At 42.4% G+C, this 21,874-nt stretch overlaps 1 protein-coding gene across 1 annotated transcript in view; it reads right to left on the bottom strand.

Annotated features, from left to right (window-relative positions):
- Window positions 1-827: 827 nt before the first annotated feature.
- The window catches only part of PKDCC (protein kinase domain containing, cytoplasmic), a 45,967-nt gene continuing 24,920 nt past the window's right edge, over window positions 828-21,874 (bottom strand). Inside the window, exons 4-7 of the mRNA XM_039532723.1 lie at window positions 20,870-20,949; window positions 19,422-19,529; window positions 4,925-5,098; window positions 828-1,992 (exon numbers count right to left, since the gene is read on the bottom strand). Of these exons, the coding sequence (XP_039388657.1) occupies window positions 1,907-1,992; window positions 4,925-5,098; window positions 19,422-19,529; window positions 20,870-20,949 (448 nt within the window). The 3' untranslated portion in view covers window positions 828-1,906. The remainder of the gene's footprint in view (window positions 1,993-4,924; window positions 5,099-19,421; window positions 19,530-20,869; window positions 20,950-21,874) is intronic.

Here is a 21,874-nt window from a genome sequence, read left to right as displayed (position 1 = left end):
ACAATATGTGTTGGTGTGATGTGTAATGAATTTTAAAGGACTCCTTACTGTGTGTTTATCACCATTAAATGAATGCGGGACTCCTAATTATACAATCAGTTATTGCAGCAGCTAAAATGCTAATCAGTGAATTATAGCATGTCATTTTAGTGACTTGTGAGACATTATTACAGTATCGGTGATCTCTGAGAAACTGCAGTGAAATAAGGACTGTTGGTGAATGTGCTGCCCCAAGAACATCCTCTCCTGCATAGTCAGAAAGCTGAGAGAACTTCTGCTTCACTGCTGCAGCTCCCTTCCTCCCTCTCCCCCACTGCCCTGAGCAGAGCCCAGTGAGGACAAACAGAATTTAGTCCTATGATTAATTACTTTGGATTCTATTCTAATCCGCAGTTAATTCAAAATGTTTGAACACCCATGAGCTATATTTACATGACTGAAGTCACAAAGAAAGAGAAGCTACTGAAACATGGTCTCTCGACCTAAAGGTCACTTATTTCAGCATAGACAAACACACATACAGGGCCAAACTTTGCTCTTGGATACGCACACTAGATTCCCACTGAAGTCAGTAGGGAGTCATGTATATCCTAAGGCATAATTGGGTTCTCTTAGATCCCAATTCTGCCAAGATTTGTGCACATGACTTAGAATATTCTATGTTAAGAACTTACAAACATCTTCACAGGGTTCAGGCCTTAGGGTGAAGCACAGAAAAAAACTGACAATTTAAAATTTTATTTTTTTTACAAAAATAAACAATTTAAGGAACAAAAGTACAAAATTTTCTGAATGTACAAACTACAAAACAGTATGACATTGGTCACTTTTAGCATTTAGTTTATTGCTTTCACTGAAAGCAAATTCTCTAGACACACTATGCCTATAAAATGCATATATTTATATAGAATTTAAGGCTAGTGTTCATTTTTCATTTCATTTGTTCTAAGAACTAGTAAGAAGCACCTTAGAAAACCAAGGATTTGAGGATACTACAAATGAAAAGTTTTCCATGGCAAGATTTTCATAAAAAATTATGTTGTTCAAACTGCTGGATTGCTTTGCTGATCTGTCAGTGAAATACCTTAGGGAATATTTTGGACAGTTATTAAGGCCTTGATTCAGCAAAACACTTAAATATATACTTAAAGCTATCCCTATTCAGCAAAGCACTTAAGCATGGACTTAAATCCCTCTGGCTTCAGTGGGACTACTCATGCTTAAAGTTGGCATATGAGTAAGTGCTTTGCTGGATCAGGGCCTAAACAACTGAAATATGGCTTTCTTAAATTAAAGATAAATGTTTTCATAAACTTTTCAACAAAATGAAAATTGGCTACATTTTTGAAATTATAAATATGGCTGAGTTCCATTGATGACAGGCCCATCGTATTTCTACAAATGTTTTTGGTCTTGCATATCTGATAACATTGACACAAATGTTGATTGTCTTCTATAACATTTGATATTTAGCTTTGTAACTGATAAGCTTCATTAACTCTGTAGTGATTGTACTTGTCTAAATAAATATCCTGGCAGAGGACCCAGACTTCCTATGGAAATTATGAACTTCCAACTCTGTGCAAATATGTACAGATCATTAACCTTGGTTAGAAAGGCTAGAGTTACCTACTGCTTTAAAACCCAACTTATATTCCAACAGTGTATCACATTTTGTATTTTTTGTTTTGTTTTAAAAATATCACATTTTGAAAATGTTGTTGTATTGCACATTCATCCTGATCATGCAGGTCATTTCTTTAAAGTTTTGCTTAGCACTCTAGATTAGAATGAGTAATAGTGCAATTATCTCTCCCTCCCGCAGACATCTTGTACATAACAGCTGTCTATATTTATACACAAACAGCTTCTGTCATTTACAAGTCAGCCTAAGCCACTTAAGCTGTCAGCCTGTCACTTTCACATATGTTATCTTGTCAGGATCAGGCACGATATGATTTGAGCCCATCTTGAAGAAGACAAGCTGCCGACCTAAACAGAACATGAAAGAAGAAAATAATTAGAAGTGATTACCAACATTTTGGTCTATTCCAAACATTGAAATCTCATATCCTGATTCTCTCTCTGCATTCTTTAAACTACACTGGAGGCCAAATTCTTCTCTCTTTCAAGCTGGTATAAATCTGGAATCTTTCTGCTGAAGTCACAAGGGCCAAACTGCACTCTGTTACACCAACACTACATTGAGAGCAGAATTTGGCCTAGTATAGATACTCCAGGTATATGCTAGGATAAGTGTGGTCAAGATTTGGCTCTGTGGGGTTGTCCAGGTGTAACTAAGAGAAGCATTTGAAGATTAAAATTGCATTAATCTGATTTATTTATATAGTGTTGAAGGAGCTTCTATAAGTCATCCCATTGATTTTAATGGGCTCTGGATAACAGTTTAAATGAAGGGCATTCACTAGATCATGCAATAATATCTTCTTGGCCTGCTCGAACCTACACACACAAAAAAGTATATATGCACCAAATTTGGCCTAGTCTGAAACACAGATGCTAAATAAGTCATCTCCTGTTGTTCAGCAGCTCAGATTTTTAAGGCAACTTTAGCAGATTTTCCACTCTTACCAACAAACTAATACAACAAAAAACACTGAGTGATGGGCAGCCTGTACAGTTTCCATTACGTAGTTAATCCTTTAAGCCAGAGTTCATTTAAGGCTGTCCTTCAGTAAGGGGTTGGTTGTTGGTATTTGCTGGTGCCTCGCTAGCCCGTTCTGCTCTCATCATGCTTGTCGAACTAGGATGATCTTTCTTACATCCCCTACAGCTGGACGTGGTCCCAGCATACTGAAATCCCTAGCGCACCCGCTGTAATTGATAAAGGAGAGTCACTGGAATATATGCTACTGTGTCTTTAGGCAGTTATTCAACCTTTCCCTACCTTCTGCCTCAAGGTAATACAGCCAAATGACATTCCCACAAATCCTGCCTCTTCAGCTGGATAACATTTCCCTAAAAAATGTATCACATGCTGATCTGGATGCCAACAAATATGGTTTTAAATAATCAATAACTCCTCCGAATGCCTGAGAATCAAGTGATAATGTAGCAGGAATTAAAGTATTATTTTAAAGAATTATTTTGACGGCGCTATTCAATTAAGGGAGCTGTTCCTTTCTTCCTACAAATCTCACCAGAGCTCAAGAAGGTGTTTTTAGTGGTATATTTGGTACATCTGATTGTCATGTAATGGACAGTATGGTATGATCAGCCAGAAAGTGTTGGCTCCTCAGGATAAAGCTTGCATAAGCCTGTGATATGTATTCTTTGTTCTAGGTAGGCTCTATTCATGTCTTCCGGGTGCACAATGGATGTGAAGACCCACAGCTGCATACCACACCTTACAGCTAATACCATCCTATGGACAGCTTTTTTTTAAAAAGGTGTCTATTGTGGGTGCCTCCAGTTTTGGGGTACCTGAGTGAGATAGAGAGCCAGATTCTGGCCTGGTCTAAATTAACATAGCTCCACTGACGTCAAAGCTACATTGATTTACACTAGCTGAGAATCAGATTTAGGGTGTCTCTAGCTGGACATCAGAAACTAAGCTACCAAACTAAGTCGCCACTTCTAAATATGTAGGCCTGCATCTTTGCTATCTACCCACAAAGGGGCACAATGCATGAGCAGTTAAAGTAGCACAATGTTATGCCCAGGTAGTGTTGTCATTTTTACATTTCTGCCTTAACCGTTTTACTCCCTTTCTGGTGATTTGTGTCACTGTTGTACCATCATTTACATATAGATCTTAGTAAACAATGACTTTGAAGATTAGAGCTGACTTTCCCAGAGCAGAGCACTACTGTGCAGAGAAGCTGAAGGAGATTTCTATTATGTAGTCATATCGCTTCTTTAAACTAGGGGTTTACAATCTCAAGTATTTGTATGGCTCCCATTACCACCGTATCTGAGCCCCTCACAATACTCCTCTGAGGTAAGGAAGGAGTATCGCGCCCTCAGACGGGAACTGAGACAGGGAGGGATATCTAGGCTGCTTTTTAAACCTGCAGCAGCAAATTTCAGTTATCAGGGCTACCGACAGGCTCACACCAAAAACAGCTGTGTACGTAGTGCAGCTCAGGCTCCAAAACTCACCCTCCACCGAGCTTCAGAGCCCAAGCTCCTGCCCAAGCCCAGACATCTCCACAGCTGTTCTTAGCGATGTAACACAAGTGTAAAATTCACTGCCACAGGTCTTCACGCACAGTGTAGACATTTCTTCAGAAGCGAAGTGACTTACCTAAGCTCAGCCAGGAAGTCTATGGCAGAGCAGAGATTTAACCCCAGCTCTCCCAAATCCTAGGATGGTGCCCTAGCAACGGAACTATCCTTTGTCTAGAAGGTTGTGCCAACTCTCCTTACCAACAAACAGCATGTAAACCAGAACACCAGCTGACAACAGCACAGTATTTCTGTCAGGATCAGGACCCTCTTCTGTCTGCCAGAGGGTCATAGCTGAGTGATGGAAGGAGAGATGAGAGAACTTGTTTGGCCTAATATCAAACCAGATCATATGGACTTGAATGTTTCTTTCAAATTCAAATGTTGGGCCAAATCTTGCCTATCTTACTCATGTGAAGACTCCCAGGGAGGTCAAGTCCCTGTGATCCCTGTCCAGCTGCCCCCAATTAATCCCTTCATGCCAGGCTATTCTGAGTCAGTGCACAGACCCCCTCTGTGGAGCACAAGGAAAGTACAGCCTAGCCCACCTCCTCTGCTCAGCCCCAACTGAGGGTTAAGGGACATCCTCCCATCTCTAGCAACTATGCTCCCATGAGCCTACTCCAGTGTAACTCATTCACCAGATGGTTTCAAAACCATATATATTTATATGGGCCAGTAGCTTGTTTTGGATTATTAGCACCAGCTGCTGCATTTGTTCAATAGCACCGGTTACCTGTCCACGTTGTCTGGTTGGTCAGGACAAAAGCTTTGCACTGGGAGTGATTCTCACAGACCTCGATGGCTTCGCCGACATCGAACACAGAGAGGAGGCAGCCCTTGTGATGGTAAGAAGGCCAGCACCTGTAGTTCTCATCGGGAATAGCAGCTTCCGGTATCTGTTGGTACTCTGCAAAAACCAGAGCTAAACAATGAGTTGGAAAGCTCTTCCAAAAGGGGTTGTCAAAGTGCCGTGAGGGGTGGGAGAGAGAAGGCGTATGAAGGGACATCTCTCATAATCTATCACATAAGATTTTCATCACCTCTATTTGCTAAAACCTCTTTGGTGCTCGTATTTATTTTTAGAAAAGGATCTGTCTGTAAAACTGTGCGTACGGCTGGCACGAGATATTTTATGTGGGATTTCACTGGGAGAATGTCCCATTCAATAAACAGCATCCACTTGAATGAACTGATTCCCTGTCCTTCTTCTTAACACTGAATGGGCTTGTCAGGGTGAGACCTGATCAGGCACTCCTGCCCCTCCCTCTCAGCCAGGAGAGCATGTTATTTCACTTTAGCTTCTTTAGAACATGAAGAAAAGACAGGCTTTTAATTAAGCAAACTTTTTTCCTTGCTCAGATTAACACAAAAGGGGAGTTGCTTGATGGGTGTCGGGGGTGGGGGGAAGGAGAGACAAAAAGAGCCCATGAAGCATGTCAGCTTGGTTCTTGCCCAGCTCCTCCGCATTGCCTTGTGGATTACTTGGCTCCCTTGGCTGCCGTTCAGTCTCTCTTGCCTTTATGAGCTCCATCTAGTTCTCTGTTCACAGCTCCTCTCAGTCTCCCAGCTGCTCTTGGGCTTCTCTGATGAATGCATCAGCAAAATTAAACTAATCATTTCTAAATATTTCTACTTAGCTTCCAGAACACAGAAATAAAAAAATAATTTGATAGTTATCTGAATTGCATCTATTACAGAAATTGTAGCTGCGTGCCCTACTTCTTTAGTCACTTTTGTTCAAGGATCTTTTGCTTGAAACTGCAAAGTTTCAGCCTGCTAATATCTGAGAGAGAGCTTTGTAAGGATGCTTCCAGTCCAACAGACAGTGTTTACTATAGACTTAACAGCCAATAGTTTGATTCATAAAACAATTACTCACCATGTAGGGTACATTCCATACTATTGATATGGAAAGTGTGTGAAATATTCAATATGCTCTTATAAGCTTGGTCAAAACAAAAATAAGACATACACCAACAGGAAACACAATAAAAGTCCAATCATGTCCCATTTAAGTCAATGGCAAAATTCCCATTAACTACAGTAGATGCAGGATCAGACCCCAGAATGGATTTAAAAAATGGCAAATAATTACGCAAAAAATGTCTGCTTAAAAAGCATCTGCATGAATAAGAACGGTCACTAGTCAGACGTATGTCATTAGTATTAAATGTAATGGAATTATTTGACCAGAGCTACAGCACAGAGACTGATTTGAGTTGGTTTGTGTGTTCACTCTAAAGTCAATGAGACTATCCATGTAAGGCAAATAACGGGTCCAGTCTACCATTGCCCTGTTCCTTATGTAGTCAATTATACCAGTGCCAACCGAATGCAAAGTGGATGTGAAATGCCCACCTTGCACTAGTGTGACTACAAAAGGTGCAAGGCAAAGGTGAAGCAGTACACCTAAACAGACATCTGCAAGCTGGACGTACTTTTTAAGTAACGGAGGAAAATGAACGTCTATTCTAGTGCTGGAATGCCGGTAGGGATCAAGCCTTGGGCCCTTACAGGGAATTCTCCTCAGAGCTTGCCAAGCTCCTGATGACAGCATCTAAGGCCAAGCTCTAGCAGGCCTTGGCAGGAAGTCTGCATAGCAACCCCAACATCATGTGATATATCTTCACTATACAAACAGAAATCTGTCTCCGAGTAACCCACCTATCAAACTGCAATTTACTTTTTTAAAAACTCTCCTACAGGCAAATATGTTTTAAAAGTCTCTCTACTACATATTACATTGTTTCATTTCTAATATGTTACTATATATTCAATGTTTCTCTCAACAGTCTTCCCCACGCCCTACCCTACCTACCATTACAAATTTTTAACCACAGTGGGCCAGAGTAGCTGAAGCGCTAGTTCCTTTATTCATACATCTATTAAAAAGCAGCTTTCATTCACTTTCAAAGAGACTGAGGGCTTGCTTTGACTGAGGGGTGTGAATTATAGATTGTGCTAATGTGTTGTGATCTAACTATCGCATGTAGACCCTGCTGGCACAAATTCAAAAAGGTACCTAGTTCCTGTTCATGTAAACATTAGAGTGAAGATAGTCTTTCTACTTGGAGCAGCTCTGAGGTGTGCAACAGTGACCTTGTGGAACCAGTCAACTTGTGGAACTCCCTGTCTGAGGAAGTTGTGAAGGTTAAGACTATAACAGCGTTTAAAAGAGAACTGGATAAATTCATGGAGGTTAAGTCCATTAATGGCTATTAGCCAGGATGGGTAAGGAATGGTGTCCCTAGACTCTGATTGTCAGAGGGTCGAGATGGATGGCAGGAGAGAGATCACTTAATCATTACTTGTTAGGTTCACTCCCTCTGGGGCACCTGGCATTGGCCACTGTCAGTAGACAGGATACTGGGCTAGATGGACCATTGGTCTGACCCAGTACAGCCGTTATTATGTTATGTTCTTATGACCTCTTTGTCCAGTTCCTAGAGCAGGGAACCCACAATGGTCTGCAAAGGTCTCTGAGCTCTGTACTAATGTAAATAGTGTCACAGTGTATTTAGTAAATGATAATCCAAACCACAAAAATATACACAGAGAAAGACTGATACATTCCCTGGCTGAGAAGTTACTAAGCTTCCTTGCACAGTTCTGGTAGAGGGGCAGAGGTAGAGACATAGGAGGCCAATGGGAAGTGTGGAGGAACAGGGCCTCCATGTGGATAGCTCTGGCAGAACCCCAAGACTGGCACATTTCTCAAAATACCCACAGATTCTTGGCTTTTCCAGCAGGGGTTCTGGAACAATTTTTATAGTGGGGGTGCTGAGAGCCATTGTAAACCTTATTTATAATGGAAACTACTTCAAGCCAGGGGGTGCGGCAACATCCCTAGTTCCAGCACCTATGTTTTCCAGTGTGGTGAGAGTGTAGTGGGGAGGAGAAATGTGAGGGGATTGTCATGGGGTTCCCTTTCCATTGTGTGGGTTTTCCTGTGGAAAGGCTGATGTCCTGAGCATGATGCATTTCAGCAAGCACAATGTGAAGAGATGAGCAGTTTACTTTTTAAAAGCATTAAATTTTCCCGACAGAAAGCCTGATCTGATATCTACAACTGGACTTTGCATGAAACTTAGATCATTATGGATCCTCTCCTGCTTCCACTGAAGTCAATAGAAAATCTGAGTACAGTAACTGCCTACTGGCCTTGCTGTCAAAGTGAGGACCATATGGCAACCCTGAGAGCCACATCAAGACACTCTTTAGCTTCCTTCTCCATACACCACTTTTCCCCTTACCACTAATGTAATAACCCATACTACATTTTCCCTTTCATCATTTTTTTCATGTCTATTTTTAAAATAGATGTGAGGGGGCGAGCTGCTCCCTAAAGACCAGCTGTGCCTCTGCCATAAGTGGCCATGCAGAGGAGGAACAGGAAAGGAGCCTTTGCCACTACTTGTGTGGCCTACAAGGAAACAGGAAAGCCTAAATCACAGCTTTGAGTGAAGGGGCTGCTGTCAAGAGGCTTTGGTCCCCTGGCAGCATCTCACCTGAAAGAGGACAGCAAGGATGAAGAGTAGGCTGAAATGTAGCTCCCTCCCCTCTCTCTCTCTCTCTCTCTCTCGCTAGCCAGCAGAGCTTTCCAGCCTTGCAGGGGAACAAGTTTGCTGTACTCCTTTAAACTGGTGCCACAAATTATTCCTCCTCCTCAATTAGGGAGCTCCAGGAGACATCCTCCCCCCCCCCCCCCAGGGCAGTCAGGCCCATGTGGGTTTTTGGGTTATAGAAAATATCTTCAAACTGCTTGTGCCTAAACCTAGAAAAAACTCTAACCCATGATAACAACCACTGAATACTGGTGTGAGAAGTGAATCCTTTTCCAAAGATTCACTTTGTCTCAGAACATGATGATCTAGTATCTTTGTAATTTGCACAATGAAGAAATCTCACACGAATCTCACGTGTATATCACTTCAAATCAAGGGTCCAATCCATAGCCTTTACTTGTGTGAGTAATCCCATTGTGCTGTGAGTATTTGAAACCAAGACACTTTACTCATTTAAGTAGGGATGGCAGGATAAGGAGCCCTTACTTGAAGGCAACTGGAGAGTTACTTAATTAACAGGAGTTTTGACAACACTAATTGGCATGTCCAATTAAAAGGTAAGCTATGTATTTTAGATATGCCCAAATGTAACCACTCAAATACATAATGAATCAAAATACTGATAAATGTGGTACTAATTCAATGGTTCAGAGAGCGTTCCTCTCCTATTCAAAACTTGCTCAATCTGAAATAAACTATCAAGATGAAAAATAAACCCACTAAGTGGTAACTTTCCAGTCACATACTTTCTATCCATTTGTTTTTATGTTCATGTCACTCACCTAGCTCTTTGTGGTTCACTATGTAGGATATAGCAAGATTAAAATGCTACATAGCTCACTTGTACTTTGTTGTATGTATCAAAGAGAGAGGTTTGAATGAGATTTGTAGCCACATCAGGACTTTTTACCTGCTGTGTGAAATGGCTTAAGAAATCTAAGTTGCATTTCTCAAACTACTACTTTAAATGTTCATCCTGGTCACAATGGTTCAATATACTTGTTCTATTTAGAAATACCCGACTGATTTAAAGACAGCTTTAGCTCAGGTTTTTGCCTTCCCAAACCTGAAACTTATTTAAATGGAGTCCATAGAATTTGAAGGCTCACAGCAGTAAATCACATCATAAAAAGGTCAAAGTTCTGGTCGATTTCCAGACTAATGGTGTTTAAAACCAATAAATACTTGCCTAATACTATAAATGCAGCAATAAATTTACACTTTCACATACATATACACAATTTGACATAGCGTATTTAAAGTCTATCACTGTAAAGTCAAGGAATAGATCAAAGAATTACTCTGTGTTCATAAATAACTCCTTACCAATGCCCTAACCAAAAATATTCCTTTTCACTTGTACATATTTTTGTAAATGTTGAAGCAAATAAACTTTAACTACACTAGGCCTGATTCTGTTATCACTTATACCATTTTTCATACCAGTTTAACCTCTAAGACCAAATTCTCTATTCACACTGATGTAAGTAGCGCCAGGCAGGAAACAATTTTCCCATCCTACAAAAATTTGAGATTTCAAAACATTTTCCCAGCCCAAATCATAAGTTGAAATCTAAAAATTGTTCATGAACCAAAAATCCAAGATGTTTTTTTAAATCATTCATATTTCATTTTGTTTTTTTAATTATCTATAAATTAACCTGAATTTTGAAGTAAAAAGTCATTTCAAATAAAAAAACAGAATGTTTCACTTCAGAACTTTTTCTTTCTTTCTTTCTAAATGGGAAATTAGTTGAAACTGACCCATTCCCATGAAGTTTGCTTTGTTTAACTGGCATTTTCCAACAAAAAATGTTTATCTGAAAAATTCCCAACCAGCTCTAGATGTAAGGTAAGTAACTCCAGCGAAACTGGGGCAGTTACACTGGGAGAAAGTAAGTGTAAACCAAGATCAGACTCAAGCCCATTCATTTATGTTACACTGCTGTAAATCGACAAGTAACTTAGATCAAGTCCTAAAGGCTCTGGCCCACCCCACCCAGAAAAGCCATCTTGACAATGTACCATTTCATAGGATAAAGTGATATATTTAAAAACTGAAATCAGTTCATGGCAAACTAACAAATCACTGACCAAATACTATAATTAAAAACAAAATAGCAAAGCTTAAAAAGGCACTAACATCCCAAAATTACCTTAGCAAAAAAATCACCTGTGTTGTCCCAGTGCTGACTCTAATATATAAACATGCCCATTTTCACAGTACCAGACTCAATCATATAAATAACTCCAGGACTACGTTATAAACAGGCTGTGGTTCCCCCTTTTAAATTGCTTAAATCACCTTAAATCTGACTTTAATCAGTTCTAATGACCATTTATTTCAGCTACAGCAGCTAGAGTGCATTTTTACTACCAGCTACAGCTTCCAGGTGGAAAATTGCCCAGTCGTCTTTTCCAGTTATCACCTGCCAATACACCATGGGTCAATGACACAGCTGCATCCTTGATAAAGTAATCCTGTTACTCCCTATTTCACCCCCACTTCCATTGTAATGATAAAATAATGAAACCTGCTTCTGGATTTCTTTCCCCCCTACCACCAATTGCCCTTGCTTGTAGTTAAACATAAAAGGCCTGATTCTACCAATCTTAGTAATGCCTTGCTATACAAATAGTCCCACTGATTTCCCAATGAGTACGGATGGCAGAATCAGACTCTAAATAACAGGAAAATATACTTACTGCTTCACACATACGTTCAGATTAAAAAACAAAGTGAGAATTTTGCTATTACAAACGTTTGCCCTCTTGATATTACATTTGTTTGCTTGACTTTCAGTAGGTCTCATTTTACATTTTTCGTTTGTCCATGTTTTCATATGCTATAGTAATTCATTCAAAAAGAATGCCCCATAAATACAGCTCTAAGGCCAAGTTAATGTGATTTTGCATTACACAAATGCTTTTTTTTGGGGGGGGGGCACTACATGCCCATGCCAGCATCAAAACAGTAGTATTGCAGGGGAAATTACTCTCCACTTCCAATCACACCTGCCCTCCTCCACTAAATCACTGCAGCCGTTTGGAGAGGTACTGTGGTCCAGTGAAAAAGGCATCTGGATAGGACACTGACCTGCTGCATGACCTTGGGTAAGACACTTCCCTTCTGTTTCCGCTCCATCTTTTGTCTGTCCTGTCTATTTAGACTGTCAGCTCTTTGGAGCAAGGACGGTCTCTTACTATGCATCTGTACAGTGCCTAGCACAATGAAGCCCTTGTCTTGATTGGAGCCTGCTGCAGTACAAATATTTGCATTTTGTCCTCCTGTCAACATTGCACCATGAGAGGAGAAAAAGTTGGATTTTTTTTCTGGCTCATGCATTGACAATAGAACTGTTAACCAGGTTCCAACTACAGGGGCAAATTCTACCTGCAGTTATGCCTCTGCAGTGCAACCTCATTGAAGGTAGCTGTACCAGAGACTGGGGTTGAACAGATGTGACTGAGGGAGAAGTTAGCCAGCAAAATCTTTATTGGTGTATGAAAAACTGTATTAAAATTGTAGAGCTATCACTTTAAATGCTCGGGGGATTCCCAGGTCCTGCTTGCAGGCAAGTGGCTTTGTGAGAAAGTGTGTGAGCAATAGTCTCTCAGCAAACAAGCAGTCTAAAGTAAAGTGAGGTGACCTGGGCCTCTCTGTCTTAGGGAGCAGCCTGCTTTGTCTCTCTATTGGGGTTCTTGTGTATTATTCTAAATTCTAAAAAAAAAAAAAAAAAAAAATCAAGTATTGTTACAATACAATACTTTTGCTGGAAGGTTGCATGGTTTTATCTAACTTCTCTGTTCCTATGCTGCGAACATACCAAATGGTCGTGATACTGCACAGGCCAGAAAATGTATAGGGTCAGATTTTTAAACATATTTAAAAGTTACTAAAGATGCAGCTAGCCACATAGTGGAATTTCAGAAGTTCCTAGGTGCATAGCACCCAATTGGAGTTAGGCACCTAGTAAGTGAGATTTTCAACAGGGCTTAACTGCCATTGGGAGTTAGGCACCTAGTGGAATTTTCAAAAGTGCTGAGGTGCCTATCTGCATCTTTAGCAGCCTAAATAAAATCTGGCCCCTAACACGTCTGAAGGTCCAGCCCAGCAGTTAGAAAAAACATTTTATTACTAAGCTGGTCAAATCTGATCTAGAGCAATGGAAAGATGAAATATGAAACTCCATGATGCCATTTTTAGAGTCATTTTTCAGAGCAGAGAGGAAAGGAGTACCTTGGCGGCACGAGGGTGGAGACGTATATCCTACTGTCCACACGTGAGGGAAAGGAATACTGTAACTCCTTATTTTTTAAGGGCTAGGTCATTATATTTATGCTACAGCCCTGTGAAAGTGAGTCAGAGCTACACCCTATGGAAGCCAGCTACTGCCTGCCTGGGGCTGCTGCGTGCTGATGGTAGAGGCGGGCACGCTGTTCCATAACTATGCACTCCTAGTGGATTGGCCCCACTCCATGGGCCAATAAAGGTGGAGGTCAGACCATGCCTCTCCCCTTCTCATTTTTAGTCTCCTGCCCCACATTTGGCTGCAAAACGAATCCTTGTGCTCCCTAAAGTGGAGGGAGCACACAGACTGCTAGCAGGGGAGGCCCTTGCATGGCCAACGGGGAGGCTTCCTCCATGCCCCGCTATCCCTATGCGACTCAGGGCATGTCTACACTTGCCTCCAGAGTGATCGATCCAGCAGGGGTTGATTTATCATGTCTAGTGAAGACGCGATAAATCAACTGCCAAGCACTCTCCTGTCGACTCCCGTACTCCACCGGAGTGAGGAGCATAGGCGGAGTCAACAGGGGAGCGGTAGCAGTCGACCTACCACAGTGAAGACACCGCGGTAAGTAGATCTAAGTACGTTGACTTCAGCTATGTTATTCACGTAGCTGAAGTTGCATAACTTAGATCAATCCCCCCACCCTCTAGTGTAGACCAGGCCTCAGTAAAAGGCCTCATACAATCTGGACCTATATGGTTGTGCAAAAGGACACAACAGGGGCACAATCCTGGCCAAAACTAATTCATTTTAGAATCTGTGAGACTATTTGTAGGGAATTGTTTGTAATGTAATCCCATCTGCAGCATGTGTGTCTTTAAGTATCTTCAAGAAAGGGCTTATTGTCTTTTGTAGCTCAACCTAATATGGCGTATAAAAACTGCCTGAATATAATCTGTTCCCGGCCTCCAAAGTCTCTCTCTCTCTCTCTCTCACACACACACACACACACACACACACACACACACTAAAATTTCTTGAGCAGATTTATAATTTCTCAAGCAGGTTGCTATAGTATTTTTAAAGAAACATTGTTGCACTGTAAATATTTACATACAGCGCAACCCTGCCAAAATGTCAAAGGACAAAGGAAAACAGAGAATGTCTTTACCTTACTCCCTGGCATTCTGTCTTGAGTCCTGTAAATGTACTTGGTTCAACAACTGCTTTTATTTCTGCTAATTATGCCTTTCTTTTGGCTAACCCACCCCTCAAGACTTAATAATGGGTCACCTATTTTCTTTAATGAATAACAAAGATACAGGATTTACTAGCTGTAGTGCCTCTCACATTTCTGTGTAACTCCTGAATTCACTGAAAGGTTGGGTTGGGGAGGTTAGACTAAAACTCCAGAGCCAGACCCTCAGTTGGTGTAAATCAGCATCGCTCTTGAAGTCAATGGGAGTTTTGCTGTAGACTTCGAGGAGGAAGGAATTTCATCCATGAAATCCAATGGGTTTGTATAGTATAGTATTCTTGCGGTTATAGTAATGCTATCATTTTAGAAAAAAAATCTTCACAAGGAAATGTATGCTCCGTATTGTTCAATGTTCTCAGAAGAAGAGACTAATACCCCATTACAGATAAAAGCATTTGAACACAGTGTCATTCCAAACACTGTAGCACCTGTATAACAATTTTGTGTTATTTACAATTACAAAAAACTTACATGGCTACTGAAGGACTTCTTCCCCCACCCCTTCTCTACTTTGCTTCAGTACTTTAGAAGCAAAGTCCAGAGTATAATATAATTTACAACACTGTAAAATGTTTTACAGCTGAAACACAGTGAAAGCTTAAGACCTAAGTCCTCCTGTGACATGACCATGGTTCATGTTGTTAAATTTAATTTATGGGCAGGCTCAGATTGACAAGAACTTTCCTAGTGTCACTTTCCTACGGATGGTCAATATCACCTTTCTCACTTAAAAAGGGTGTCCTTGCAAAAACATAGGCTCAGATAGAGAAATCTGTTTCATGACAGGTCAGATTTCAGCTTTTTCCCTAAGTCCCTTTTCAGAAATCACCATCGCTTCTTGTCAGGATTTACAACTCTCTATTAAAGACAATGGATAACTCCGAGTTTCTAGATCTAAATCAAATTATGAAGTACCATGAGTTGAACCTTCTAATGTTCCTTTTAAAAAAAAAAAAAGAGAGACAGATCGCTTGCAGTTCCTGGATCTGAACCTACTATTGTGGCTTTGGTTTCAGTATAAATTCTATACCAGAACAGGCTTATTTTCTAGGTCTCTTTCGGATGCAGCAGGAATCTGTTGGTAACAGTTAATTGGTGAGACTGCAGCCCAAAATGGAGGTAATGTCACATGAGCAGTTAATTTCTTGAGATTTCCATTATTCAGGATGGTGGAAATCTTGTGAGACCAGGGCACCTGATGAGATTTCCATCATTTAGACCGAAATCTAATGAAAACAACCTTGTAAGCTTTTGCCTCATTTTAACCTGAAACCAAAGCCTAGTTCCAATTCAGCCTCGAACCCAAACCACAATCCCTAGCCCAAACCTAAATCAGTCCAGCATCTGACAAATAGCCTCCTCCCCCTCTCACTATATTATAGAACATGACAGAAAAAGAACAAACAAGCCACAACTTAAAAAAATATTTTTCCCTTGCCTTGGGAGAGAGTTATACAGTGTCCTGTGAAAGTGCTGCTGGTTTCTTGGTCTTTCCACAGACAACATTTTCAGTGGTGTTTTAAGGTGAAATTTGTCTCATCCACATAAAATGCAGGGGATTAGGGAGGTGAAATCTCTATCCCCGGCCCAGGCAGGGCCAGAACATGGGAGTATAACTGCTTTTGTGATTTCTACTGCCTCTGCGGCTGCTGAACTGATGGGTTGGAACAGTATCCATCCCCCCACCCCCACCCCCACCCCCTGCAAGAGTTATTATGTGGCCCAGTGGCCCAAACTACTTAGTCTGTGGCCCTAGCATGGCTAGGGAGTAGTGTTGCCTTGTGTGCTGGACCAGCATTTGGCTGTTCTCCTGAGCACCCAATCCTCCCCTCCCATCACACCCTGCCTTGCAGCTTCACTGCGCCATCAGGAGAATGTCACCATTGGTAAATCATCTTTGGATTGAGAGTTTTAAAAAAAAGTGAGTCGTCATGTGCTAAAAGTGAAATCTTGAGAGAGAGGAGCCTGTGTGGAGAAGGAAGAATATAAGTGGACACATGGGACCTGATTACATTCATCTGCACTGAGGCCTCTGGGAGGATAAAGTAGGGTTACCCAATGTCCCAATATTAGGGACTTTTTCTTGTATGTGCAACTATACTCCCCCTATCCCCAAAAAAGTGTCCCAATTTTTCATGCTTGCTATCTGGTCACCATAGGATAAAGGGGCCTTAAAATACGAATACATTATATATACACACCCACTTTAAGGGCCTTTTACATGACTCTAGTGGTGTAAAATGGCCTTAGTGCAAATGAGAAACAGGCCCATGCATTCTGAAGATATGGTATCCAAGTACGAATATTTACCCATAAGTCAACAAGGTCTTGCTTCAGTGTAATTTCTGTGAGGATATTTGATTTCTCTTGATTGCCATTGGCTGAATCCTCACATAAAATAATTTAAAGAACCTCAATGTTACATTAAATTAGAATTTTAATAGAATTGCATAAAACTGTACTCACATGCTCTATGTGCAGTTACACAGGGCAATTTCTATAACCTTTACTCATGCTGAGTAGTACTTTGCTCCTTGAGCAGTTTCGTAAAAGTTAATGGGACTGCTTGCAAACAAAGGCACTAGCCAACTTGAGTAAGGGTAGCAGAATCTGAGCCACAGTTATTCAGGATTATACATAACTAAACCACATATGAAATACAGAAGCCTAATGTGAGTGCAGGTTTGCTCCATATCACTGAAGCCTTGCACTGTTACATCTAGCATCACTGTCTTGGGTTTTCTCCCAGCAATTCTTTATAAGCAGGACAGCCTTTAAAATTCAAAACCTCATATTGTCCTGACATGGCAGCTAAATCTGGAATCAGCCAGCATCACAGAAAAACCTCAACCTTCCTGGCACTTCCTCAACAAAGGATGTGTTTGTACTGTTGATTGTGCTGCTGAGAATGATTTGACTGTGTTGACAGGTATCACTCAGCAAAGACCGTGATGAAAATCTGAACATTAGAAAGTTAAATGAACACCTGTAACAATTTTCTTGCCAATTTTACAACAAAATAAATATTGAATTATTTGTGATTAGTGGGCCAAATTCATCCCTGGGGTCAGAGTCCACTAAAGTCAGCGGAGTTACACCAGGAATAAATTTGACTCATGAGTCTATCACAAGGGAAATGCTTTACTGAACTTTTAAAATCCTTTACCCTAAATCCATCTTCATTTATCAGCCATCTCTTTCTCTCTACTATCAGTGGTGAGCTGGAGCCGGTTCCCACCGGTTCGCGGGAACCGGTTAAATTTAGAAGCCCTTTTAGAACCGGTTGTCCCATGAGGGAGAAACTGGATCGAAAAGGGCTTTTAAATTTAACAAAAGCCCCAGCAGCTCCCTGCCCTTCCCCCGGCCCCAGCTCACCTCACTCCGCCTCTGCCTCCTCCCCTGAACCCTCCCCCGGCTTCTCCTCCCCCTCCCCGGCTTCCCGCAAATCAGCTGTTCGCACGGGAAGCCTGGGAGGGCTGAGAAGGAAGCAGCGGCTTCCCGCAGGTGAGCTGGAGCAGGGGGGCGGGGGTGGGGGCGCGAGGAGGGCTCCAGCCGCCGCATGGCTCCAGCCCGGACCCCGACCCCGACCCCGTGGCCGGGCGGCGCGGCACCGGCCCAGCCCCAGCCCCGACCCCGTGGCCGGGCGGCGCAGCCCCGGCCGGGCGGCGAGGGCACGGCCCCGGCCCGGTGGCCCCGGCGGCCCGGCCCCGGCCCCGACCGGGTGGCCCGGCCCCAACCGGCCCCTGGGCCCAGCCGGCCGGGCGGCACAGCTCCGGCCCAACCTCGGTCCCAGCCAGCTGGGCGCCCTGACTCTGGCCCCAGCCGAGCACCCCAGCTCCGGTCCCAACCCTGGCCGAGCAGCCCAGCCCAGCCCCGGCCCTGGTCCTGCCCCCATCTCCAGGCAGCGCGGTAAGGGGGCAGGGAGCAGGGAGGGGGTGTTGGATAGAGGGCAGGTGTGTTGGGGGGTGGTTTAGTGTCGGGGCAGTCAGAAGGCAGGGAACAGGGGGATTGAAGGGAGGCAAGGGTCCCGGGGAAGGCAGTCAGGAAGGAGCAGGGGTTGGATGGGGCAGTGGGGGGAAGACAGGGGCAGGGGTTCCAGAGGCAGTCAGGGGACAGACAGAAGGGGTGGTTGGATGGGGCAGGGGTCCCGGGGGAGCCATCAGGAGGGGTTGGATGGGGCGGCAGGGGGCAGTCAGGGGACAGGGAAGGGGGGTGGATGGGGCAGGAGTCCTGGGGGGGGGAAAATCTGTCAAGGAACATGGGGGATTGGATAGGGTAGGAGTCCCGGGGGGGGGGCATGAGCCCCTCGTGGGATGAGGAGGAGGGAACCAGTTGTTAATATTTTGGCAGCTCATCACTGTCTACTATGCATGTACCGCAAAACCATCATATTTTCTTATCACATTCCAGCAGCTCAAAGTCTGACATGGATATTGCACCTACAAAAAGAAAAATTCTGCACAGCATCTTTTTTTGGTGGTGTGACCACCAAACAAAAACATTTACCTATTACAGATTGTAACATTTGAAAGAAGGTAATGTGTTCTTCTACAGTGTATGTTTGAAAAGCACTGTATACATTTATGGTGCTATACAAGAGATTTTTGTTCAGATGTAAAAGAAAAACCTCAGCATGTAAACGTTTGTTACCCTATCACTGCTGCAAGCTGAAGGCTGCAGGGATATTCCCCTGCAGAGCAGGTAGGAGGGTTAATGCTTCTAACCTGCAGCACCTGCAATACAGAAACTGCAAGGAAATCCCATGAATCTTAGGATATCCATGCAGAGCTAGCATATTAGCATGGAGATAAATTGGCTCCCTCTTCCAGGGCTCCCTGCTCTGGCCTGCCCCAAACTCCCACCTCAGGGAGGTTCCAAAATGCAGATTGGGAGATAAGTGTTTGGGCACAATGCACCTTTCAGCATGAATTTATACTGCAGATTTCCCACAAGTTTGATGTGGTTGATGGCTGCTCTCCATGGCACCAACAACCTGCCTTAGTACCTTCCGTGGTACCCATGGAACTCTGACTACCTGGAAGCCCTGCTGTGGACTTCAATTTCCATGACTTCAGGGGCCTTTTTGGTCTCTTCTCCTTATTTCTGCTCCCCTCCACACCTCACAGTCTAGATCGAGCCAATAGCTTTACATTTGTCAAAGGAATACTTTACCAGCTTTCGGCATCCGTGTAGTGTTCTGTAGGTATGTGCCACTCTTGTATAAATGCAAAACTCTTTCTAGCTGAGCCACTGTTTCATCTATTCCCCAGTGGAGTTCTCCTTTAATAGTACAGAAAAACAGTGATTTAGACAAAGAATTTGGGATTAATAGGGATTATACCTGAGTAAGGTCCAAAGGATCAAGATTCAGTTGTGCCAAACTGTGTGATGTTTTTGTGATGTGGACTTCAGGCATTACAAAGTGACTGCCAAATTGATGTTCATGTATGCGATGAGTCAAGCCCTAACCCCGAGTCTCCAAAGCTGAGCAGCTAGTGTACTGAGACAGCCAGCGTCCTGTCTGAATATGATAGGATGGGTTATCCACAAGAGATGAAAACTCCTTTCCAGTGAATTCCCTTTGAAATTATTTATAGCCTGGCAAAATATACCTCCCCATAAAATGTACTGAAGACCAGGCAGGAAAAAAACCCCTCCGGCGTGAAATCAAAAGTACAGTTAAGACATACTCAAGCTACTCTTGTCTGAATGTCATTTTATGGTAAAGATAATTTTATGGTCTACTCTGGATTCTGAAGCATAAAATAATCTCTAGTGTCATCTGGGAGATGTATGCAATAAATTGTCTCTGTGGTTCTAATTCCTCTCAGTAGAGATGGCCCATTCAAGGTCCTCCACACCAATGAATCCCTTAACATGGGACTAACATTTTGCAGAGGGCTGTGCATGAGCCCTTTGGTCAGGATGAATTTCACTCTGTGGGCTGGCTTGTTCCTCCTGAGATCTGCATGCAGAGGAGACCAAATTCTGAGTCAAATACTGCTCTGGTCAAACTGCCATTGACTTGCAGTGGGAACTGCATCTATGTAAGGGTGGAATTCATCCCTGTGCTGGGGCCCAGGACAAGGCACATACTACTTAAATACTACTTAAGACCTCAAAATAGAGAGTTAAATGGTATATAGGCCTCATCTTAGCTCCTCTGATCAGGAGTGAATTTAATTCTAAGGGCACATCTACACTTCACCTAGAGGTGTAATTCCCAGATCAAGTAGACATGCATGTGCTAGCTCTGCCCAAACTAACACCTAAAAATAGCAGTGTAGCCAAAGTGGCATGAGCAGCGACTCAGGCTAGCCACCGAAGTACAATCCCATCAGAGATACTAGGTAGATGCTCTGGTGGCTAGCCAGTATCTACACTGCAATTTTCAGCATGCTCACTGAATCAAAGCTAGCATGGGTACATCTCCCCAGGCTGGAACTTACACCTCCAGCTGCAGTGTAGACATGCCCTAAGTGAGAGCAGAATCTGGCCTTAAAGCAATACATGTAAACGTAGCACCCTTCCCCACATCCACCCCCAAACAAACATTCAAGTTTACAGTGATATGAAAAAGGGAGACATTTGGCAGTATCACGTATTTACAGTGGGATTACCTGTAGCATTGACTATCATATCCAATAATGGTCTTAAGGAGGATGGAGCACTGTGTGGCAGAAGATATGTAAAAAAAAACCTGCAATGGAAAAGTAACCCATATTTTAAAATAAAGTTGGCAAGGATCTAGTAACCACTGAACGACATAAACTATTAGAATTTTATTCCTCAAGTCCTTGACCTATTCAGGAAATATAATCATATTCTATAATCAAATAAATATACAGCGGAGGCTAGTCACACAGCTGTCTGGCATACCTAGACTAAGCTGCTATACACAAGGCTGCCTTGTAACTACCTGTAAATGTTCCATTAACATAGAAATTTGCTGTGAAGCCCTATGGATTGTGACTATTTGCAAAGCTGTCTGTACTTGGACAAACTTTATTAAAGGGACACTGTCAAACTCTGAAGTCTTGTTTTTTCCCCTCAAAACCTTAAAAATACAGGTCAGATTTATGCTTATTTTATTTCACCAATTATTTCCTTTTCAGTTCTGCATTATTTTTAGGCTTTAAGATGAAGCGGGGGCAAGGGGGGAATCAGTCTATGCCACCAAAATTCAGGACATCTTCAATATTCCCATGGTGGGGTCATCATTAACATGCATTCGTGATGTTCCTGAATGGACTCCATGTTTGAATGCAAATTCTCTACTGAAAAAAAACCTGCTAGGGATTCAGGTAATTTGCATTGCTTTTCCTAGGGAGGAAACTGCTGTAAAATGAAGGAAACAAAAAGTAAAGCAGGTTCTACAATTTCCGGCCTAATTTCTCACAAGCTTGAAACAAGCATCTGGTTGTGAAGGCTCTTGCCCTGTGCTCAGAGTCTGATGATACCGAAATGCAAACATTTAACTGGTAATGCAAGTTAAATGGTGATGGCTTCACAAAAACACATCAAGGATTTGGAAAAGCAGGCACAGCAATAATTTTTTTGTAATTAAAGGTATGCTGATTTCACTTCTCCATTATTATTTAAAAGATAGAAGTAATTTCACAGTG

This window comes from Mauremys reevesii, linkage group 3 (genome assembly GCF_016161935.1).
Source record: "Mauremys reevesii isolate NIE-2019 linkage group 3, ASM1616193v1, whole genome shotgun sequence".
NCBI lineage: Eukaryota > Metazoa > Chordata > Testudines > Geoemydidae > Mauremys > Mauremys reevesii.
Note: the sequence above shows the minus strand (reverse complement) of the source record. Positions and strands in the feature narration are given on the sequence as shown.